This window comes from Hemitrygon akajei, chromosome 1 (genome assembly GCF_048418815.1).
Source record: "Hemitrygon akajei chromosome 1, sHemAka1.3, whole genome shotgun sequence".
NCBI lineage: Eukaryota > Metazoa > Chordata > Chondrichthyes > Myliobatiformes > Dasyatidae > Hemitrygon > Hemitrygon akajei.
In genome coordinates this window covers 107,015,488-107,040,909 of record NC_133124.1, presented here as the reverse complement: position 1 = coordinate 107,040,909, position 25,422 = coordinate 107,015,488, and the positions used below count along the sequence as shown (strand labels likewise).

The following is a 25,422-nucleotide window of genomic DNA, read 5'->3' as shown; positions in this document are numbered from 1 at the left end:
TCACCAGGGAGGAGACTACACAGCATCCATGTCAGACTCAATAAACAGTTACTTTCCCCAAGGCAGATCAACACCTCCAGCCACTAACCCACCCCTCCACTTGCCCCACCACCACTAGTTTACCATTTTCTGTCAAAGTCAGTAGCAATTATTTTGCCCTCCTTTACGCTGGTGTACTGGAGATGACATTAAACAATCTTGAATCTTGAAACTAGGGCTCTCAAATCTATCCCAGCACCCAAAGTGATCCTGACTGATCTTCTTCAGAATCAGCATCAGGTTTAATATCACTGACATGTATCGTGAACTGTGTTAACTTTCAGGCATCAGTACAATGTAATAGAGAAAAAGAACTGAATTACAGTATTAAATTAGTGTATTAAATAGCTAAACTAAATTAGTGCAAAAAATAGAAATAAAAAATTAGTGAGTAGTGTTCATGGGTTCAATGTTCATTCAGAAATCGGATGGCATAGGGGTAGAAGCTGTTACTGAATTATTGAGTGTGTGATTTCAGGCTTCTGTACCTCCTCCCTGATGGTAACAATGGGAAGCGGGCTTTTGAGGCATCACTTCTTGACAGTGTTCTGGAAGTTATGGAGGCTAGTGCCTATGATGGAGCTGACTCAGTTTACAAATCTCTGCAGCTTACCTCAATCCTGTGCAGTAGAGCCCCCACCTCCCATACCAGATAGTGATGCAGCCAGTTAGAATGCTCTCCATGGTACATCTGTAGAAATCTCTGTGTATTTTGGGTGAAATACCAAATTACCTCAAACTCCTAATGAAATATCGCCACTGTTGCACCTTCTTTGTAGCTGCATTCATATGTTTGGCCCAGTTTTCATCCTCAGCGATATTGACGTCCGGGAACTTGAAAATGCACACTCTTTTCACTTCTGATCCCTCTTCTGCACTGCCTCCAATGCTAGTACAATATGTCCTCACTTAAATAGAGGGGCAGAAACAGCACACAGGTGTGGCCATACCAACACTACAATTGTAGGGTGTAGGGAAACTTAAAAAATGAGGGAAAATATGAGCTCAACCACCGGTTGGAACAGCTAGAATAGTAGAATATTTTTTAAATGGTGCGAGATTAAAGCTTAGTCACTGAGTATATTTGGGATAGTGATTTTTTTAAATGAGTTTTTAAAGGCTTGGCATATAAAACACAATGGGGGATTACATGTGGAATTTGCTGAAACTCTGTATAATTCACCTTCCTCCAAGCCAAATTCCAAAATCTATGAGATAAACTTCCATTAACCATCCACTTTGATTATGTTGTACTTGTACAGTAGTGATAATTGCTTTGTATATCCAGACACATAGAGCATAGAGAATTTATCGGATTTTAGAACACAGAAGCCATTCAGCAAAGTCAATCACAGATTGTGAAAACTGATGTATCAAATTTCTCACTGTTCTTGTTAAGCTAATGAAAATATATACAGGAATTATAGATAATTGTTTCTTATATAACTAATTGCATCTAATGATATTCTTCCTCTATTTTTACTCCTATAGGTGCTGGGATCTAAGTGCTGGAAACTTAAAATTGATTTATCAATTACCTATTCTGGCTTCAATATTGGTGAGATATAATAAATTCTACCTTCCTCCCTTTAGGATCTAACTCCATTCTACAAACTCCTGTGTCATCACATTTTTCTGGTTTCACATTTCTCCTCTTTTTCAGGTGAATTTCATGCTTTTTATCAATATTATCAGACTTCTCGCCACCAAACTGAGAGAGTCCAATGTCGGAAGGTGTGATACCCGTCAACAGTACCGGTAAGCTCTAGGGCTTTGGTAAAGCAGGCCCTTCTGAAAAGTGGTGTTTAATGTAGAAACAGAAATGGACAAGGAGGCCCTCATCGTTTTTGTTAAATTAAAGCACCTTATTAGATCAATGTTCATTTATCTATTGCTACCACATTTGGCTTGACAATATTTGAAATATTAAAGAAACTTTACCCAAAACTTTAACAACAAAATGTTTGATGGGATATTAAAGAGGTAGTTTTATCCTAACATTTACTTTACAGTTTCTAGCACCACTTCTTGATAAAACCCCTACTTTGTAGTTCACAACCCATCGTCAATTCTAAAATCACTGATTACATTTGAACTTCAAACTTGGCACACAACTTATTTCTTATTTGAGCCTTCTGAAACCCTTCCATTTTCTTGTAGCTGAATAGACAGTCAAGGCCTCTATTCAGCTGAAAGGAATCTCTTTTCACAAATGTTGCCTGACCTACTGTGTATTTCCAGCATTTTCTTTTTTTTGCTTTAGGCTTTTGTTTTGTGTGTTTTGTCTGGAGGGACACCTCCAACAATGTTCAGCAAATTTAAGGTGGTTAACCTTCTTGCTTGTGGATTGGAAAATAACATGTCCAAGAATTGCTTCAGCCACTGATGGAAGCTGTGATTGTCGATGTAATCTGTAAAATATGAAATTAAATGGAAATACCTCATCTGAGCTATTTTGTTTACAGGAAGCTGCTGAAGTCGACTCTGGTCCTGTCACCTCTGTTCGGAGTACACTACATTGTCTTCATGGCAATCCCTTACACTGAGGTGTCCGGCATTCTCTGGCAAATCCAGATGCATTACGAAATGTTCTTTAATTCCTCTCAGGTAATTATAGTCATAGAGTCGTCCAACATAGAAACAGGTCCTTTGGCCCAAAGTATCCATGCTGACCCTTTTGCCCAGTGGCAATAATCCTATTTACCTGCATTAGTTCCCTGTCCTTCTATGCCTTGCCTTTTTAAAATGCCTGTCTAAACAACTCTTTAAATGTAGTGATTTGATATGATTTCATCATCTCCTCTGGCAGCAAGTTCCCAATTTTTTTTTTGCGTAAACAGCTTTCCCCTTTAAAAATCCTTCCTCTCATTTAAACCAATGCCCTGTTGCTTTTAACACCAGATTCAGGGCAAAAAGGTCCTGCTTTTTCTGTGCTGCTTATGGTTTTTTAAAACTATCAATTCATTCTTTAGCCAACTTCACTCAGGGAATAAAAAAATAACCTATCCAATTTCTCTCCATAACTAAAATCCTCCAATCCAGGCAACGTCCCAGTGAATCAGCTCTGCACTCTTGCCAGTACATTCTGATACTTCCTAAAGAGTAGTGATGAGAACTGCATACAAAATTCTCAGTGCATTTGGACCCATGTTTTGTACATTTGCCTATGATATTCCAGCTTTTATATTCCATGTGTCAAGTTGTGAAGGTGAGCATGCTACATGTCATCTTCACCACTCTATCTCCCAGTGTCATCACTTTCAGGAAATTATGGACTTGAACACCAAGATCTCTCCATCCACCTTAGTGCCTTATCATGTTCTACTCCAATTTGACTTCCTATTGTCTTGCATTTTCTGGAATTAAATTCCATCTTCAATTCTCTGACCAACTGCCTTTTTCCTCTATATACCTCTGTACCATTTTACAAACATCTACCAAACGAAAGAAGTCCCAGCGCTGATCCCAAACATCACAACGTCACAGAATTCCGAACAGGAAAAACTCTTCCACTACCACCGTCTGTCTTCTGCTGGCTCTGTCGTCTTACGAATTCTCTTTTAAATAACTCCCATTTGTCAGCTGTCACATTACCCACGTGTATTTGCTCTCATTCTATTTTTGCCAACTCTTCTCTTAACACTGTTAAATCGGCCTCCTCATAGTAGAAGTTATTAGCCTGAGGAGAATATTATCCCTTTGCATAACTGCCTTAATTGCGTTATGGTCACTGTTCTGAAGTGTTGCCATGGCAACACTTCAACACCTGTCCAATTTCACTTCCAAAGATGAGGTCCAGAATTGCCCTGCCTGGAGATCTTCCTTTGGTCCAGGTTGCTACTGGATGTTGCATCCTAGCTGTCTATGTGATACGCAGAGCAGTACAACATGGAGAGCAAGCTGTTGCCTATACAGCATATTTTGCCCTCTCCATGCAGCTGATGACCCTAAAGGAATGGCAGACACCAATACAGCGTGGCATCAGCGGCACTGCAGGAGTTGCCAGTCAGTGTTGAACTCAACGTGGGCCTGCCTTCAGGACTGCAGCTCCGGATTTTTTCCTCGGGGTTTACTCCCGAATCCTTTGCCATGAATGGGTGCAGCCGCAAGCAGTGGAGGTTTGAGATCAGAGATTTCCTTCTCCTAGACAAACTGCCAACCACAGCTGACGAGGCCCAAGTTTAAGGCACCAGTAACCTGCCTTTGCACCTTCTCCCGTCAGTAGAAATGGTTCCTCTGGGCTTAGTAGCTAAGCCACACATGAAGGCCAGGAGCTGAATAGGTAGTGTGAGTTTATCCTCACTAACCACCCCCCAGCTCTATCAACCTTAAGGATGCATAATATGCCCTGCCTATAGTAGGCCCGACTGGAAATAGTCTTAAAAATCTCCCTTTGACTCGTTTGACCCTTCTATGCACCTAATTCTGACTGAAATTTGTATAAGAACATCAAGTCAGATTATTGTTGCAAGTGGTTCTTGGATGTAAGCTGTTAGATTGATTTAAAATTTGATAGCTTTAAAAAAGCCGATCAAGTCTATTGTTCATGCCACTTCTAACCTATAGCTCATTTAAGTACACTCATCACTGCCTTTTGATCGGCCAAACAGATGATTTTACTTCTGTTTACTCAGAGTAATTAAAAATTAACATAAATACTGTCTTTCGATGAAACCCAGATTCATAGAATAAAATATCCAGGTTTCTCCCGCTATCTGAAGGAAGAGCATTCCTATGAAACGGTTCATAAGCCAGAATGTCGTAAAGTGAATAAGCAATTACCATTTATTTATATGGGAAAAATTTGACAGCGTTCACAGTCCCAAAAAATAACCTACAAAATCATGCGAAAAAATACATAAAACCTAAAATAACAGTAACATATAATAAAAGCAGGAATGATATGATAAATACACAGCCTATATAAAGTAGAAAAACTTCTCTGAAATCATTGCAGCACTGTCTAGCGTAGCGAAAATCTCACTACGTAGCGCTACTAGTGTAGTGGATGCTCTCTCAGCGGAAGCACTCTCTCCAGTAACCTTTATGCTATGAAGCTGCCAAATCATACCAAATAACACACAAAAATACACAGCCTATATAAAGTAGAAATAATGTATGTACAGTGTAGTTTCACTTACCGGAATAGGGAAGACAGCGAGCACACTGATGATGGTTTGTTAGGCTGAGTCGTCGGAGGTTGGGGTGCTCGGCAATTTTTTCCAATAAATTGCAGTTTCATCACAGTTAAACACTTATATGAATAACCACCTTCTGTATCTATTTTCTTCAGTTCTGTTGGGAAATTTTTGGCCGCTTCAGTATCAGCCGAAGCACTCTCTCCAGTAAACGTTAAACTATGAAGCTGCTGAAAAGTTCCCAGCAGATTAAAAGAGACTACTTTGCTACGAGCAGAAACAATAATAACATCTGCAGCTTTCAAGGTTCTTTCTCTCTGCGTGTAAATAGTGCGAATGGTGGACGTAGGCAAGTTCAATGCGCGGACAATGTCCTTACTTCGTTGACCACGATCGAAACATTTAATTACGTCCAGTTTTACGCTAAGCGTAACACCCTTACGAGTTCTCTTAGGCTTTTCCGATACCTTAGGACACATCTTGCTGACGGATGCACAAAATAAATCGAGATAAAGTACAGATGCTCACAGACATGTGTTTAAGCTATGGCGGCTTGATGCTGAATGCAGATCCGGGGGAGGAGATTGGCTGCTCGGGGCGCGCGCTGCCTTTTTTCGTAAAAGCGAAAACTCTTTGGTTAGTGAAAACAGGTAACTAATGTAGGTCTTTCGTAAAAGCAAGGTGTCGTAAAGCGAACGTTCGGAAAATGGGGGCCACTTGTAGTTGGACTGAATCAGTTTTTTCCCCCAATGTTGTCAGTTATTGCGATCAATTGGGAGGTTTTAAGATTCTCAAAATTATGCTGGAAATGGCTTTTATATTTTTCCTAAATGGAATACAATCTTCATTCTAGAATGATACAAGATTGAATGTGAAAGGCATAATGAACTAGACATAATTTGGTATGTCATACACTGAATAACTTTAACGAGTAATTTATTCTTATCAAATACTGAATGGCCATTGTACTTCTCACCGATGACTCTGCCACAGGTAGACTAGACCTCAGAATGGCAAGGTATCAATTACCTCCGTGTCAGCATTCAGTCATATATGTTACTCTGAGAGAATTGTTCTTGTGCTTCAAAGTTCAAACACTAAAAAATAAAAATGTAGAAGCTAAAATTATTCATGGAAATATTCAGTTATTCAGCATTTGGAGAGATATAAGTAGAGTTATTCTTCGAGTTTGATGGCCTTTCATCAGTAATGAAAGTTAAAAAAAAGAAGCAGACCTTAATTATAGAGCCATAGAGTCATTGAAAAGTACAGCACTGAATGCTGAATGACCGAACCTTCTTGACCTACCTTCATGTACAGAGAGAACAATAAGTAGTAGTAGGATAAAAGAAGGGTTAGGTTAAATTAAACAATGAATAGGGAAATAAACTTGTGACATGGAAAGAGACAAAATATGCATTAAAATGAGGTTTAAATGGAGATTGCAGAAAAATGACTGATAACTGATTTCCAGAGAGCAGTAGATAGGAACTGAAATTGTTGAACACACTTGAAAGAAGGTAAGATGTCTAATCTAAAGATGTATGTCTGTCCACAATTTTGAGATTTGTTAGAATAAATCAGGTTATAAGGATAGTGAGCTCAGAACTGGGGTTTGGCCGAGAATCAAACTACAATCTACTGTAAGCTCGTAACTCGCCTTACAGACTGAGCAGAGGCGTTTCAGGGTGATCACTCAATTTGCACTTTGTCTCCCAAATGTGGAGTAGATTATGTTGTGAATAGCAAATGTGGCTTTAAATATTATCCTCTTAACTTTACAGGGTTGCTTTGTGGCTGTTATCTACTGCTTTTGCAATGGAGAGGTAAGCACTTGTGTTCCTGTGTGTAAGTGTATTGAATTTAGTGAGAGCGAAGTTTCAGATGTAATGGCTGACTGGCTGACTGAGTAGTTATAGCATGCTGAGAGCTTATCTAGTTCTACCCTGCAGAGTACTATTTTTTTAATAGGGGCTCTGATTCTTGAGTCCTAACATTCACTGCTGTGCCTTGTGTAAATTTTAAAAAGGCATTTGTTCTGGGAACCCCTGCAGCAGTGGCATGGTGGACTCGGTGCGGAATGAGCGACAAAGCCAATGTGCAGATGTTGCCAGTGAGGGCTGGTGACGCCTGGGCTGGGTCAAGTGGTGCTGTCAGTCAGTGGGGGGCTCGAGGCTGCATTGGGGCTGGCCTGGTGTCCCCTGGACAGGGGATTAGTGTAGTGGCCACTGGCCGTTGAGCTTGTTACTGCAGATAAATCACTAGGCTGGGAGCCAAGCAAAGGGACAGGGAGGCAGCAGTCTCCACCATGTTGAACTGGAGGTGATGGGAGAGACCACATAAGCTCAGTGGCTGATGATCTTCCATCAGAGCTAGAAGAACATAGACTATATCACAGTACAGGCTCGTTGGCCCACAATGTTGACCCGACCTTTTAACCTACTCCAAGCTCAGCCTAACCCTTCCCTCCCACGTAGCCCTCTATCTTTCTGTCATCCATGTTCCTACAGCAGTCCTCTAAATGCCCCAAATGTATTTACTTCAACTGACACCCCGCAGTGCATTCCACACACTTAACACTATAAAAAAAAATGCTTACCTTTGACACAAAGAAGAGAATATCTGCAGATGCTAGAAATCTGAGCAACACACACAAAATGCTGGCAGAAGTTTCATAAAATTATGTGCTGGATGCGGAAGCTGGTAGGGAGGTAGGTGAGGACACGAGGAACCCTATCCGTGGTAGGGTAGCGGGAGGATGGGGTAAGAGCAGACATGCCCTGCCCTTAAGTTCACTTGGTCCATTTCCAATGCCTCCCTTCCCTTTCTCAATCTCACTGACTCCATCTCTGGAGACAGCTTATCTGCTGATGTCTATTACAAACCCACAGATTCTCTCAGCTACCTGGACTACACCTCATCCCACCCTACTACTTGTAAAAACGCCATCCCCTTTTCTGAATTCTTCTGTCTCTGCCACATTTGCTCTCAGGATGAGGCTTTTCATTCTATAATGAAGGAGGTGTCCTCCTTTTTCAAAGAAAGGGGCTTCCTTTCCTCCATCATCAATGCTGCCCTCAACTGTATCTCTTCTCTTTCACGCACGTCCGCTCTCACCCATCGTGCCGCCACCCTACCAGGGATAAAGTTCCTTTTGTCCTCACCTACCACCCCACCAGCCTATGTGTCCAGCACATAATTCTCTGAAACTTCCAATGTCTCCAGTGGGATACCACCACCAAGCACATCTTCCCCCCTCCCACTTTCTGCTTTCCGCAGTGATCACTCCCTTGTCCATTTGTCCCTCCCCACTGATCTCCCTCCTGGCACTTATCCTTGCAAGTGGAACCTGCCCCTACACCTCCTCCCTCATTATCATCCAGGGCCCTAAACAGTCCTTCCAGGTGAGGCGACACTTCAGCTGTGAGTCTGTTGGGGCCATTTACTGTGCTCGGTGATCCCAGTGTGGCTTGCTGTACATCGGTGAGACCCGACATAGATCGGGAGACTGCTTCACCGAGCACCTTTGCTCCACCCGTCAGAACAAGCGGGATCTCCCAGTGGCCACCTATTTTAATTCCACTTCCTATTCCCATTCCAACATGTCCTTCTATGGCCTCCACCACGGTCATGATGAGGCCACACTTAGGTTGGAGGAACAACACCTTGTACTCTGTCTGGGTAGCTTCCAACCTGATGACATGATTATCGATTTCTCAAACTTTAAGTAATGTGGTAATGCTCCCCAGCCACCACCCCACACCTTGTCAATTTCCCATCCCCTTTTCCCTCTCTCAGATCTCCTTGCCTGCCCATCGCTTCCCTCTGTTGCTCCTTTCTCCCCCCTTTATCTTACTTCCATGGCCTTCTGTCACTTTCATCAATCAACTTCCCAGCTCTTTGCTTCATCCCTCCTCCTCCTCCAGATTTCACCTGTTGCCTGGTGTTTCTCTCTCCCCTCCCCCCACCTTTTAAGTCCACTCCTCAGCTTCTTTCCTCCAGTCCTGCCGAAGGGTTTTGGCCTGAAACATCGACGGTACTTTTTCAATAGATGCTGCGTGGCATGCAGAGTTCCTCCGGCATTTTGTGCGTGTTACTCACTTACCTTAGACATCCGCTCTATACTTTCCTCTGCTTACCTTAAAATTATGCCCTCTTGTATTAACCATTGCTGCCCTAGGAAAAAGGTGTAGGCTGTCCACTTCCTGCCTCTTAAAATCTTGTACACCTCTATCAAGTCACCTCTCATCCTCCTCTCCAAAGAGAAACAAAAACCTTTACCAGGATTTTAATTATGTACAGAGAGTATAAAAGTCAGTAGGGGGGAGGGTAAAACACAGGATAGGAGAGGTTAAATGGAGGAGAAGGGATGGAGCAGCTGATGTCAGTCCCCATCAATGATCTATTATCCATAGCACACGAGCTCAGCCCGATCAAGGTGGACAGCCATTGGACATTGCCTCAGTGACACACACATCAAGCCAATTGACAACAAGGTGACTTCAAATTTGTTTATCGTCGTGGGAGCAGCAACAAAGGGCTGAGCCAGTTTATAGACGCACCAGCAGGGAAGTTAGAGGATCTGGCCAGCTTTTCAGTATAGCAGACTGTCAGTAAAGCGAGTCTACAAATGTAATGTGATAATAACCCCCTCTAATGTAGATAACATTAGCTCTCTCAGTCAGAGGGATACATGCTGACTGCTACATAAGCTGAATCTTGCCCCTGGGTTGTTTCTGAGCACAGGAGTGTAAAACTGTGACATTAGATTTACTGCAAATATGAAGCTGTACAGATGGGCAGGAGTTTCCTTTAATGCTTCTTTGAAATTCTTGAGCTTATAAATTGCGTGGCATCTAATTATTTTACAGTCAAAGGAATGAGTATAAAGGCCAAGGTGCATGTGCACTCTGTGCACTTGGCACACGGAGCACCATGATGCTTGGAACACCTCTCCGTGCTCAGTGTTTGCCTAAAATTTGTGTTGTATTAACTTGTAATTTGTACTAGCCACGTCCTGCAATACCATGTCAGCAGGATGCAGCCTTAAGCCCCACATTTCATTTGTGAATCAATGAGTGTAGCTTAATGAAAGTTTCAAGCTACCTTTGTGTCATCTAATAAGATTCCAAGCTGCCCTTTAATTTGGGAAAGCCAAAAGTGTACGGATTAAGCTTTGCTGCGAGGGGTTGTCACAGGAGGTTAAGCTTTTATGCACTCTTACTGAGAGGTCAGCTGATCTTGTGGCTAATGGGCTATTTCTGGCTGTTTGATGAGAATAATTGGGGAGAAGAAAATGGCAGACCTGCAGCTGGTAATTTTGCTTTGTGCCGAGTGAGGTTTGGAACGCTGTTTTTTTTGCCTTTTTAATTGTGTATCTTTCTATTTTGCTTCAGGTCCAGAGTGAGATCAAAAAAGCATGGGCCCGTTGGATTTTGGCACTTGACTTCAAACGCAAAGCTCGGAGTGGAAGTACTGCCTACAGTTATGGGCCAATGGTGTCACACACGAACAACAGCATCAGTGCCAACCTAACCACCCGTGCACCACAAACTCTCCACCTCAATAGCCGAGTGGGTGGCGGGTTACTCGATGGGCATTGGAACCTGCCGGGCTACGTGAAGAGCAGCTCCGTGTCTGAGAACTCACACCCCTCCTCCCTTCCTGAGCAGTATGGCAGGGATGACGAGAATGGCAAGTCTCCAACATCCAACAAGCCTTCACTGGTTGTCGAGGAAGAGAGGGAAACTGTAATGTAATTGATAGACACACTTAAGAAACTTCATTTCCAACTGCACACCACAAACGTTAGACACTGGCATTGGACTGTATCATTTCTGCCACACTGGAATAGCAGGCTCCTGAAAATAGAAAAGGGAAAATAATTGTGAAGAGAGAGTTAGGAAGATATGACATGTCTGGCCGCATCATGCTTTCCTGCTATCTACTAAGGGTTGTCTGGACATTTGAGTAATTATTTAGAGCTTTGTTAAACACTGTTTCACAACATTGTCACAGGTGCCAGTGTTCAGTGGCTCGATTCAAAACAACTTGGATGACAATCATTGCTTCACCCAGCCTGAATCTAGCAGAGGAACTCCCTGATTCCAGTACTTCACAGCTCACTCAGCCGAACTAGTTGACCATATTAAGCTGCACATAATCTTATCAAATTCACAGGAGAGAGTGAGTCATCAAATCCCATTTAGGCAATAAAAAGAGAAAATGCTGGAGATACTCAGCTGGTCTTTGGGCTCCTTATTTTAGAAACGATTTAATGACATTGGAGAGGGTTCAGAGAAGATTCACAAGAATGATTCCAGGAATGCAAGGGTTACTGTATGAGGAACATCTGGTAGCTCTTGGGCTGTATTCCCTGGAGCTCAGGAGCATGAGGGGGGATCTCATAGAAACATTCTGAATGTTAAAAGGCCTGAACAGTTTAGATATGGCAAAGTTATTTCCCATGATAGGGGATTCTAAGACAAGAGGGCATGACTTCAGGATTAAAGGATGTCCTTTTAGAACAGAGATGCAGAGAAATTACTTTAGTCAGAGGGTGGTAAATCTGTGGAATTTGTTGCCATGAGCAGCTGTGGAGGCCAAGTCATTGGGTGTATTTAAGGTAGAGATAGAAAGGTTCTTGATTAGTCAGGCTTCAAAGGGTATGGGGAGAAGGCAGGTGAGTGGGGGTGACTGGAAGAATTGGATCAGCCCATGATTGAATGGTGGAGCAGACTTGATGGGCCAAATGGCCTAATTCTGCTCCTGTGTCTTATGGTCTTATAAGTCAGGCAACATCTGTGAAGAGTGGAACATGGTTAACATTTTGGGGTGACAGAAGTCAGATTCAGCTTTCCGAATGAATGACAAAGCTGTGGACATCTGGAGGGATTAGATAACTACCAGAGTGAAGGGTCTGGGAGATGGCCTGAACAAAATTATGCACTAGCTGGGGTTTAAAATGTGCCCCTTCCTATTGTTATAGAGTTGTTATGGAGATGTACCGCTTCACATAGTGATGCAGAGCCCCACTGAGGTGTGACACCATCCTGGACATCTTGCACTGATACTAGACCTTTTCATTTTAGGTGTTTAACAAAATGAAGATCAGAAATTATGTGTAGCAAGTAGATTCAGTAATCAACGTCAGGACAGGTCCTCAGTGAAAGAATCATTAGAATTCAGACTGAGCTGAGGTCAATTACTACCTGAAGGACCACAGATCAATGTCCCTGTAAGATTCAGTTATATCCAATGTGTTGAGTTGGATCGTAGTCACTCCAGTAAAATACAACCTCAATTTAAACCACGATCTTCTTCACAAAGTAGGTTTTGATATATATGCATGTATTAGGTTCAACTGACTTTGTGTCCACTTGCTGTCCAGTGAAACTAATTGAAGTGCATTCTAAATGTGCCTGGTTGTTGTTGCTGATTGAGTTTGTGATGTCAATGTTGTCTGGTTGATAATTGTGAGAAAAAGGAGTAAATTATTATTTATTGTTAATATTTTTAAAATTCAAAAGACTGCATCTTTAGTGAATGTGAAAAGAAAATAAATGTGCTGTCTCTACCATGACTGACAAGCAGCAGTGAATTGTACTCTGTTTGGATATTGATTTTAAAATAATATAGTGTGGAGAATGAGATGACAATCTGGGGGTTAGCTAATTTACCTGTAAAGGTTATTCGGATAGAATCCTCAATTACTCTTCATATGAGTAAACAGCATCTGTTGATGATAATGGGGAAGTCATGAATTTAAATCCTCACAAAATAAGTAGGGTATGTTGTTAAATACATTCAGTAATTCTGAAGCAACAGCAAAGCAAACTGTTTTGGTTTACTATGTCCTTCAGTAAGTAATAACATGCCATCTCACCCCGACTTGGTCTTCATCAGAACCACTCCTGTTCTTTCTTGTTGGTCTATGCTTTATGAAGTGGCCTAGCAAATTATAAAGTGCCACATAAAAAAGCATTATTACAGATCAGGATTAACATATCTACCCTGCATGGATGCCATAAATATGAATACTAATATAAATTTATAGCAGCTCTTGTGTGGAACCATACACAATAACAAATCAAATCATTGAACATGGAACAAAACAGCACAGGAACAGGCCTTTTGTCCCATAATATCTGCTCTGACCATGATGTGAATTTAAACTCATTACGTCTGTCTGCACACGGTCTATATCCTCAATCCCTTGAATAAGGGTGAAGCAACGTGGTTATGAGGAGAAGGCAGTAGAATGGGGATAATAAATAATCAGTGATGGAATGGCAGAGCAGACTCGATGGTCTGAATGGCCTAATTGTGCTATGGTGTTATAGTCTTATGGAAAGGGAACTGGTTCACGTTTACTTTCATTCTGTATTTTGGAGCATCTTTTGTTTCAATGATATCTATGTCCCTCTTGCCAGATTACAGTTTTGTTCAGGATGGGATTGAAGTTCTCCTGTTGCCTTTGAAGTTGCATCTGCTCAGACAAATAGAGAATATTTCAATTCCGTATGTCACCACATACTGCTCTGACAGTCACTTTCTTGTAGGCATTCACAATAGAACAAAGAAATACAATGCAATCAATGAAAAATTACACACAAAGTTTGACAACCAATGTGCAAAAGAAGACAAACTGAGCAAATGCAAAAAAAATTAGCAAACACACAAATAAATAAATTAACAATATTGAGAATAGGAGTTGTAGAGTCCTTGAAAGTGAGTTTATAGATTGTGGAATCAGTTCAGTGTTGAGGTTCGTGATGTTATCCACACTGGTTCAAGAGCCTGATGGTTGAAAGATAATAACTGTCCCTGAAGCTGGTGGTGTGGGACCTAAGGCTCCTGTACCTCCTTGCTGATGACAGCAGCGAGAAGAGAGAATGGCCTGCAAACAGGTGGCTTTGCACATGAAAACTCAGGTTTTTAACAATCTGAATTAAAATTTAATTGTTAACACCACCAAAGAGGATTTCACTTTGGCCAAAATCATTAAACGAACCCTTGCTGTTGCTTGCACAGCATGCAATTGATTCTGATGGAAGTTGCCCAGTTCCCTTGAGGACAGGCTGGTCTAAGCCATTCAGTATACCAGACCACTAATTACAGTTAATCAGTGTCATTAACGTCTGTGTGTGAATTGAAAGCAAAGTACTGAGCCCTCCTCATAAACTCAGGAAAACACCATCCACTACTAATTTTTTTGGAGTCTGTTTGGCTCTTAGATCCCCTCTTTATGGTTCATTGGGCAAGACCAGATCTCTGTCCTCATCTCTGTAGTAAAAGCAGATAGGAAATACGCTGTGGAAATGGAAAACAATTAATGTTTCAGAACCGAGCCCTTTGCCACTATTGTGAAAGAGGGTTGCAGGAGCGGAGAAGGTAGGGAAGCGAGGGCCAATATTTCTGATGGGGTGAGATCAAATGAGTTAATGTCATAGAATCAGAATCAGGATGCATTATGACTGACATACTGGACAAGCAATACCATCAGGCAGGTGTCTGGTCCGAGGACAATTACCCTAAACGCACAGCCAAGGTCATAAAGAACTATCGCCAGCTAAAAGAACACTCCACAAAGCCATGATCTCAATATCATAGAGTCATGGAATTGTAGAAAACTACAACATACAAACAGGCCCTTCAGCCCATCTAGTCCACACCAAACCATTTAAACTGGCTAGTCCCATCGACCTGCACCCAGATCATAGGCCTCCTTACCCCTACCATCTAAGCTTCTCTTAAACATTGAAATTGAAATTGCATCCACCAATTGAGCTGGCAGCTTGTTCCACACTGTCACTACCCTCTAAGTGAAGAAGTTCTCCCTCAGTTCCCATTAAACATATCACCTTTCACACTGAATGCAAGACCTCTAGTTGTAGTTTCACTCAACTTCAGTGGAAAAGGCCTGCTAGCATTTACCTTAATTATACTCCTCTTAACTTTGTATCCTCAAACAAATTCAATCTTGCCTCATAAATCAGGTTCTCCAGTCTTGGCTACATCGTAAATTTTCTCTGTACTCTTTCAAGTAGGTTGGTGACCAAAATTGCACCACAATATTCCAAATTGGGTCTCACCAATGTCTTATACAACTTAGCATAACATCCCAACTCCCGTACTCAATGCCAAACAAGAGAAAATCTGCAAGTGCTGGAAATCCAAGTAACACACACAAAATGCTGGAGGAACTCAGCAGGCCAGGCAGCATCTATGAAAGGGAGTACAGTTGACGTTTCAGGCTGAAACCCTTTGGCAGGATTCTCAGTCAGATGGACACAGTCAACTGTACTCTATTCCATAGATGCTGCCTGATCTGCTGAGTTCCTCCACCATTTTGTGTGCGTTCCTGTACTCAGTAATTTGATCTATGAAGGCGAAGATGCCAAAAGCTTTCTTAATGACCCTACCTACCTATCATTGAGGCTGTTTCAGATTACCTGGAGGAACAGATGAAAGCAAGAAAGCCAAAGCCTGCAGAAGAACTGTGGCAAGTTCTCCAAAATTTGGAACAACCTACCCGTGGATTTTCTTATAAAACTGCAGAACAGTGTATCTACGATAATGATGCAGTTTTAAAGACAAAGGGTGGTCACACCAAATATTTTTTGATTCAGTTTTTTTACAGTTTACTGCATTTTATGGTAATTTTTTGATACTTAGAAGCTTTTCATGTCATTATTTTTGAAAGCATCTTGGCTTTGCAGATGTTTTTTCACATGTGTCTCAGACTTTTGCTCAATTCTGCACAGAGGTCACAAAATCTTAGCCTCAAACATACTCTTGCATCCAGAATATAGTTGATGGGGGACTTTAAAGGCACCTGATAATTTCCTGACCACAGTGTTGATGGGGTCCAAACCCGTTGTCTCTTTAGTAAGCTATTCATTTAGTCAGCAAGTGGGACATTGTGGGAAGGCAAGGAGACCTTCAGAGTCTCTGACACTACAACTGTAAGAAGATCATCCAGCTAACAGTCCATGTTAAGGAGATAGAGCTGGAACCGGATGAATTCTGGATCATTTGGGAGGCTGAGGGATTGATAGGCACGAGATATGTGAGGTTGTTACACCCAAGGTGGAGGACACAGATAACTGGGTGACCGTCAGGAGGGAGAAGGGGATAGGCAACCAGTGGAGTGTACCCCTGTAGCTGTTCCTCCCACTTGCAGGTATATTGGTTTGGATACTGTTGAGGGGGGATGACCTAGTAGAGGAAAGCCACAGTGGTCAGATCTCTGGCATTGAGTCTGGCTCTGAAGGGAAGTGGGGGTGAAGAGGTAAGCTGTGGTGATGGGGTATTCATAGGCTAGGGAAGCAGAAAGGAAGGCTGTGGATGAGAATGAGATTCCCGGATGGTTTGTTGCATCCCGCGTGCCAGTGTCAGGGATATCTCAGATTGAGTCCATGGCATTCTTAAGTGAGAGAGTGAGCAGCCAGAGGTTGTGGTCCACGTTGGGATCAATGACTTGAAGTGAATTCAGGAAATTAGGTGCTAAGTTAAGGACAGGACTTCCAAGGTTGTGATCTCAGTATTGCTATCCATGCCACATGCTACGGAGGCCAGAAATGGGAAGATCATACAGTTTAACATTTAGCTAAGGATTTGGTTCAGAATTTTGGTTTCTCTTTTAGGGAAGGTGGGACCTATACAAAAGAGATTGTTTGCACCTGAACTGAAGGGGGACTAATATCCCAGCAGGAAAGTTTGCTAGTGCCGCACGGGGTGGGGGTGGGGTTAAACTAGAGTTGCAGGGTGATTGGATTCAGAGTGCTGGACGGATAGTGGAGTGGTTGTGGGGATAGTTGTTATACAAAGTCAGGAATCTAAAGGTCAAGCATGGTGGGACTAATGCTCTGAGCTGCGTACTTTTCAATGTAAGGAGTATTGTCGAAAAGGTGGATGAGTTTGGGGCATATGGAATTATGACATTGTAGCCATTAGTAAGACTTGGTTGCAAGAGTAGCAGGACTGGCAGCTCAGTGATGTGGGGTCCCATTGTTTAGATGTGATAAAGTAGGAGGTATTAAAGGGAGAGGGGTGGCATTACTAATTAGGAAAAATGGGAGCACAGCAGTTCTAAATCAGGATAGACCAGAGAACTCACCTATGAAGCTTTCTATGTAGAATTAAGGAATAAGAAAGTTATAGCCATGTTAGTGGGATTATATTTTGGCCACCAACGGTCTTTGGGATTTAAGGGAACAAAATTGTAGAGAGATAACAGACTGCCGCAAGAAACATAAGGTTGTGATAGGAGGTGATTCTAACTTTCCACATATTGACTGGAGCTCCCATACTGGATGGGAAAGAGTTTGTCAAATGTGTTCAGTAGAGTCCCAACTAGGCAGTGTGATACTATATTTCCCATTAAGGAATGAGACAGGGCAGGTGACAGAAGTTTGTGTAGGGTACAGACTTTGCATGTTTCTGTCAGAATAAAAGGCAAGGATGATAGGTTTGGGGAACCTTGGTTTTCAAGAGATATTGAGACCCTGGTTAAGAAAAAAAGGGGGCTGCATAGCAGGTATAGGCAGACAGGAACGAATGAGGTACTTGAAGGTTATAAGAAAGGCAAGAGAACACTTAAGAAGGAAATCAGGGCTAAACGAATACTTGAGGTTGCTCTAGCAGACAAGTGAAGAAGAATCCTAAGGGCTTCTACAGATGTGTTAAGAGCATATCTACATGGCCTTTAGCAAGGCATTTGACAAGGTCCCATGTGGGAGTTTGGTCAAGAAGGTTCAGTTGCTTGGCATTCAAGGTAAGGTACTAAATTGGATTAGACATTGGCTTCATGCAAGAAGTTAAAGAGTTTGTTGTAATGTAGATGGTTGCCTCTATCACTGGAGGCCTGTAACTAGTGGTGTGCTGCAGGGATTGGTGCTAGGCCTGTTGTTGTTTGTCATCTGCTGTAAATCACAAGATGCTGAAGGAACTCGGCAAATCAGACAGCATCTATGTAGGGGAATAAGCAGTCGATGTTTTGGGCCAAGATTTGTCAACAGACCTGCGGAGTATTGTTTCTGGTCCTGCCTGTGTAAGTCATCTTACACAGGCAGGAAAGAGTGAAGAGAAGATTTGCAAGGATGTTGCCTGGATTGGGGAGCATACCTTATGAAAACAGGTTAAGTGAAATCGGCCTTTTCTCCTTGGAGCAACGGAGGATGAGAGGTGACCTGACAGAGGTGTATAAGATGATGAGAGGCATTGATCATGTGGATAGTCAGAGGCTTTTTCCCAGGGCTGAAATGTTTGCCACAAGAGGACACAGGCTTAAGATGCTGGGGAGTAGGTACAGAGGAGATGTCAGGAGTAAGTCTTTTACTCAGAGAGTGGTGAGTGCGTGGAATGGGCTACCGGCAACAGTGGTGGAGGCGGATACGATAGGGTCTTTTAAGAGACTTTTAGATAGGTACATGGAGCTTAGAAAAATAGAGGGCTATGGGAAGTCTAGAAATTTCTAAGGTAGGGACATGTTCGACACAACTTTGTGGGCCGAAGGGCCTGTATTGTGCTGTAGGTTTTCTGTGTTTCTATGTTTCTTCTACAGGAGTCACCTTATAAAGATTGTGGAAGCTTGACATGAGTCAATTGGGTGTTGTGTTTCCTAAATTAAAAGGGCAGAAAGTTGTGAAAATTGACACATTAATACCACTTTTTCTTATTTCTCCTAAAACACTAGAACAGGGACGTTAATAATCATAATTACTTCTCCAGGAATGACACCACTCACCTTTCCAACACAAATAATTCTCTCTTGGTGATAGATCAATCTAATTAAGTTCTCAAGTCATAGCAAATACCAGCATAATTTGCTACCATAGGAACATAAAAAAATAATCATGAGAGCCATAAGAGTGGGAATTAATTCCACTTAACAACAGAGAAATAATGACATCATCTTTATGCAAGGGTATAACATTTACTGATAAGAAAATTCCAGTAAAAGTATTAGTGAATAATTAATTTAGGGCAGTGAGGTCATTTGATAGCCATGGACAAGTTCAAAGTTGAAAGTAAATTTATGATCAAAGAGCTTATATGTCACCATATATAACTCATTTTCTTATGGGCATTCACAGTAAATACAAAGGGACAATGAAAGACCGCACACAACAAACCGTCAAACAACCTATGTGGAAAGACCAACCAGCTATGCAAGTTAAAAAAAAAATAAAATAATAACAATATATAAGTAATTAACATAGAGAACATACCAGGCTGTGATGCAGGGCCTAGTCCTGAAGAAGGGTCTAGGCCCAGAACTCCTCCATAGATGCTGCCTGACCTGCTGAATTCCTCCAGCATTTCGTGTGCTACTTAAAATAAACCAGTGCTGTTGAACTGGTGGAACAAGATTCATAAAAGAAAAGGGTAATGTCGTCACTACTAATAGGAAAATCCCTATTAGTAGAGCACAAGTACCTGATGCTGATTAATGAAGCAATTGGATGCAACTTTGGGATAGTCTTTGGGATCTTTGCAAATAGATTGATTAAGACAGGACAAAGGGGCATCACAGTCTGATATGGAAACACCAATCCTACAAAAAGTAGTGGGTACCACCCATTCCATCACGGTAAAGTCCTCCTCACTATTGAGCACACCTACATGGACTGCTGTTGTAGGAAAGCATCATCACGGACCTCCACCATCCAGGCCATGCTCTCTTCTCAGGAAGGAGGTATAGGAGCTTCATAACACACACCTCCACATTCAGGAACAGTTATTACCCCTCAACCATCAGGCTCTTGAACCACTTCACTCAATTTCAGTCTCCCCATCACTGAACTGTTCCCACAACCAATGGACTCACTTTGAAGGACTCATGTTCTCAATATTTATTTTTATCATTATTCTTATTGTTTTCTTTGAACTTACACAGTTTGTTGCCTTTTGCACCTTGGTTGCTTGTCTGTCCTGTTGGGTGGGGTCTTTCACTGAATCTATAGTATTTCTTGTAGTCACTGTGAATGGCCACAAGAAAATGAATCTCAGTATTTTATATAGTGGCATATGCACGTACTTTGATAATAAGTTTACTTTGAGCTTTGGAGAGGAAGAGGGCAGAAGCCTGAATAAGAAAGTGGGAGGAGGGTGAGGGGTACAAGCTAGCAGGATATGGGTGAAACAAGGTAAAGGGGAAGGTGGGAGGGTGGGGAAGAGGAATGAAGCGAGCTGCTGCTAAGTGATAGGAGGAAGAGATAATCGCCTTCCAGTTTATTCGTAAATGTGGTTGACTTATTGCATACGTTCGGATTCTGTTCATAGACTTCAGTTCAGCATTCAACACAATCATCCCTCAGAAACTGATTGGAAAGCTGAGCCTACTGGGCCTGAACATCTCCCTCTGCAACTGGATCCTAGACTTCCTGACTGGGAGACTTCAGTCAGTCCGGATCGGGAGCAGCATCTCCAACACCATCACACTGAGCACGGGGGCTCCCCAGGGTTGCGTGCTCAGTCCACTGCTGTTCACTCTGCTGACCCACGACTGTGCTGCAACACACAGCTCGAACCATATCATCAAGTTCACCGATGACATGACTGTGCTGGGTCTCATCAGCAAGAACGACGAGTCAGCTTACAGAGAGGAGGTGCAGCGGCTAACGGACTGGTGCAGAGCCAACAGCCTGTCTCTGAATGTGAACAAAACAAAAGAGATGGTTGTTGACTTCAGGAGGGCACAGAGCGACCACTCCCCGCTGAACATCGACGGCTCCTTGATAGAGATCGTGAAGAGCACCAAATTTCTTGGTGTTTACCTGACGGAGAATCTCACCTGGTCCCTCAGCACCAGATCCATAGCAAAGAAAGCCCAGCAGTGTCTCTACTTTTTGCGAAGGATGAGGAAAGTCCATGTCCCACCCCGTCCCATCCTCATCACATTCTACAGGGGTTGTATTGAGAGCATCCTGAACAGCTGCATCACTGCCTGGTTCGGAAATTGCACCATCTCAGATCGCAAGACCCTGCAGCGGATAGTGAGATCAGCTGAGAAGATCATCGGGATCTCTCTTCCCGTCATCACAGACTTTTACACTACATGCTGCATCCGCAAAGGAAACAGCATTATGAAGGACCCCGTGCACCCCTCATATAATCTCTTCTCCCTCCTGCCGTCTGCAAAAAGGCTCCAAAGCATTCGGGCTCTCACGACCAGACTATGTAACAGTTTCTTCCCCCAAACTATCAGACTCCTCAGTACCCGAAGCCTGGACTGACACCTTGCCCTATTGTCCTGTTTATTATTTATTGTAATGCCTGCACTGTTGTTGTGCAATTTATGTAGTCCTGTGTAGGTCTGTAGTCTAGTGTAGCTTTCTCTGTGTTGTTTTTTTTTACGTAGTCCAGTCTAGTTTTTGTACTGTGTCATGTAACACCATGGTCCTGAAAAACATTGTCTCATTTTTACAATGCACTGTACCAGCAGTTATGGTTGAAATGACAATAAAAGTGACTTGACTTGACTTTATTCCAGCAGTTCATGTGTGTCCAGCTTCTGCAGAACTTCTTGTGTCTATAATCAGCTGGAGAAACTGTGAGGGGAAATGAGTTGTCGACATTTTGGGTCAACGTGTCCTAATGCAGGGGTTTGACCCAAAACGATAACTATTCCGTTCCCCCCGCAAAATGCTGAGTTTCTTAAGTCGATTGTTTGTCCTTCCATTCACTTGTGTTTTTTTCATCTTTTTCTTTCATCTACATGTTTATCTAGGAATTTTGAGTCATAGAGAAGTACAGCACAGAAGCAGGCCTTTCAGCCCATCTATTCCATGCCAAACCACTTAAATTGCCTCGTCCCATCGACCTGCAGCTGGACCATAGCTCTCCATACTCCTCCCATCAATGTGCTTATCCAGAGAGACTCAGAGACATTCTAATAATAAATACAATCACACCAATCAATAAAGTGATGGGCACAAAACAGCAGAATGGTGAAAAGATTGTAGGCTCCTCTGCCAAAGTACAGAGAACAAGGTTAACACTTCAGTTTGAGACCATGAAGGGTCTTGGAACTGACATATTCACGCTGTTTGTCTTTGCAGAAGTGCTGCCTAACCTGCTGAGTGTGTCTGGCATTCTTTATATTTCAGATTTCTAACATTTGCAATTTGTTAATTTTCAACTGCAGATAAACAAGTTTTATCATCCGTACATAGAAACATAGAAAACCTACAGCACAATACAGGCCCTTCAGCCCACAATGCGGTGTGTACTTACTTTAGAAATTACCTAGGTTTACCCCTAGCTCTCTATTTTTCTAAGCTCCATGTACCTATCAAAGAGTCTCTTAAACGATCCTATTGTATCCGCTTCCAGCACTGTTGCCGGCAGCCCATTCCACGCACTCACCACTCTGCGTAAAAAACTTACCCCTGACATCCCCTTTGTACCTTCTTCCAAGCACCTTAAAACTATGCCCTCTTGTGTTAGCCATTTCATCCCTGCGAAAAAGCCTCCGACTATCCACATGATCAATGCTTCTCATCATCTTATACACCTCTATCAGGTCACCTCTCATCCTCCATCACTCCAAGGAGAAAAGGCCGAGTTCACTCAATCTATTCTTGTAAAGCATGCTCCCCAATCCAGGCAACATCCTTGTAAATCTCCTCTGCACCCTTTCTACAGATTCCACATAACTTCCTGTAGTGAGGCAACCAGAACTGAGCACAGTACTCTAAGTGGGGTCTGACCAGGGTCCTATATAGCTGCAACATTACCTCTCGGCTTTTGAACTCAATCCCATGGTTGATGAAGGCCAATACACTGTATGCCTTCTTAACCACAGAGTCAACCTGTACAGCAGCTTTGAGTGTCCTGTGGAGAGAGACCCTAAGATCCCTTTGATCCTCCACACTGCCAAGAGTCTTACCATTAATACTATATTCTACCATCATATTTGACCTACCAAAATGAACCACCTCACACTTATCTGGGTTGAACTTAATCTGCCACTTCTCAGCCCAGTTTTGCATCATATTGATGTCCTACTGTAACTTCTGACAGCCCTCCGCACTATCCACAACACTCCCAACTATGAAATATACCTGCTAAAGTGGATTTTATTATCGGCTGTTAAAGAGTGACTGCGATTGTAGGTTGGCTTACTCGATAAGTGCTGTGTTATTTAGTAGAACAATCCCTGGCTTGTAGCAGGGCTTTCTGGACCTGTCCGCAGAGAGGCCTTAGGAATAAGTGGCTGTGATGTGATGAATGAGTCTGTTATGTTCCTTGCTCAGAGGGTCACAAAAGGACCCAGACACAAACCTGCCAAACATGAAAGTTGATCAAAGAAAGTCTTCCTCCAAATAAGTTCTTGTAGATGTTCATTGATTTTCACTTTTGCAGCAATATTTCAGAATTTGTTTAAATATTGTATTTGACTGAGTTTAATGAGAAAATAATGTCATTATACCAAAGTGCATAGGTTAACTGCTATATTATTTTCTGGCTTTGTTCAAATATATTTGTAAGTTATTAAAAGTGAAGCATATATTTAAGAAACACCAATTTATTAATTAATAGCTAAAACTAAATCTATAAAACTTGAACAAATGAAAAATAATAAAGTAATTAAACAATTTTTTTTAAAGATTAGCTCATTTTTCCATGAAATCTTTACCCAATAATACCATTACAACCAATGGTGTCTCAGAACTGTGCCAGCCCATCCATGCCACACAATATGCAGCAAAATGATTAAAAGATTCAGCAAGACAAGAGTCTGATGGTGGGGCCAGCTGGCTGATTCAGGCATCAATCTGGCCCAGTGATGCAGCATCCTTTAGTGGAAAATTCAAATTATTCCCGATTCTCTAAGAGAAGTTCTTCATTTTGTAAGTTTCAAGTGACCCATCCCTCAATCTGACATGATGCTCCTGGTGTAGAAATCCCAATTGTGGGAAATGTCCTTATAGTATCTACCCTATCTAGCGTACTCACATACGCTAGCAGCATTGCCTTAGCTAGAAACTAGATTTAACCCTCATTTATTGCACTAAATGCCTGCTGCTTTTAACCCTAACCACCAGTCAAGGGACATCAAAAAAATAAAGAAGCAATTGGGAAAATGTCACTATTTAAATAATCACTAGGGTGACTTTCAACCTGCTTGTTAAAGCTGAAGCGCAAGCTGTGTGATTGCCAGAGGCAGACGTCTTTAGAGACTGCAGCTGGATGAAGTGATCTTTAACGTTATAAAGTATGGATGGGGAATAACAACCTGAAATAATTATCTCTGTTTCATCAACAGTGCAGCAATGCTGCTGGACGAGAAGATGGAGGATGGGAAAACAGGCCTTTAGCATAGACCATTTCCTCTCACCCACAGCTGGGAAAATATTCCAGTCATGCAAAATATGCATATTCAATGAGTTCTTAACCTCTAATGAAGTCTATCTCAGAGTGTACAGACTGAAGCATGTAAATTCAGACAAGATGTGTGTGATTTATACAAAGACTCTTCACAATCTCTGGAACTTTCTGTACATTTTATGGCAACGCAGAAAGCCAATTAGTCGTATAACGCCATCCTTAATTGGATGGCACCTGAAACCAAAAAATATTGACCAATGAAAATATTCACTCTAGGGTCAACATCTCAGCCACTAAGCCCCTAGTTAACCTTATTCAGCCTCTTTGTGCACACTTCAGTGTTGGTGTGCTACATCAGACTTCTTAAAGCAGACACTCTTACTTGAGCGCTTTTACTGAAAAGAGGGGTAAAGAAAAAGAAATACAAGGATGCGTTCAGAGCTTCCTTGAAAAGTGCAAATCTCCACCAATTTCTGGGAATTCCCGCTCAAAATGGAGAGCAAGCATTTAGAAAGGTATTGATAATATTAAGCATTGGGAGCACAGGGAGATCTGGGTACAGCAAAAAAATCCATCTCCCATGCTATCAGCCACCTCCTGCCCCTTCTGTGGAAATGTCTATAGCTATTACAACAAGCATCGGCTGAAGGAACTCAAAAGGTTGAGCAGCAACTGTGGGAGAAATGTAATTATTGTTATTTTGGTTCAAAATGCTGCATCAGGCTGAGAGTGGAGAGGTGAGATGGCCAGTGGTGACAAAGGAGTCTGAGGTGACTGGTGGACTGAGGGGAATATAGAATATAGAAATCTACAGCACATTACAGGCCCTTCAGCCCACAATGTTGTGCTGACCATGCAAACTACTCTAGAAGCTGCCTAAAATTACTTTACCGCATAGCCCTCTATT

The 25,422-nt window shown here is 42.1% G+C and overlaps 1 protein-coding gene across 1 annotated transcript in view; it reads left to right on the top strand.

Annotated features, from left to right (window-relative positions):
- Nucleotides 1-12,777, top strand: part of pth1r (parathyroid hormone 1 receptor) — a 92,968-nt gene extending 80,191 nt beyond the window's left edge. Inside the window, exons 9-13 of the mRNA XM_073049124.1 lie at nucleotides 1,531-1,597; nucleotides 1,703-1,797; nucleotides 2,505-2,646; nucleotides 6,962-7,003; nucleotides 10,574-12,777. Of these exons, the coding sequence (XP_072905225.1) occupies nucleotides 1,531-1,597; nucleotides 1,703-1,797; nucleotides 2,505-2,646; nucleotides 6,962-7,003; nucleotides 10,574-10,936 (709 nt within the window). The 3' untranslated portion in view covers nucleotides 10,937-12,777. The remainder of the gene's footprint in view (nucleotides 1-1,530; nucleotides 1,598-1,702; nucleotides 1,798-2,504; nucleotides 2,647-6,961; nucleotides 7,004-10,573) is intronic.
- The last annotated feature ends 12,645 nt before the right edge of the window (nucleotides 12,778-25,422 follow it).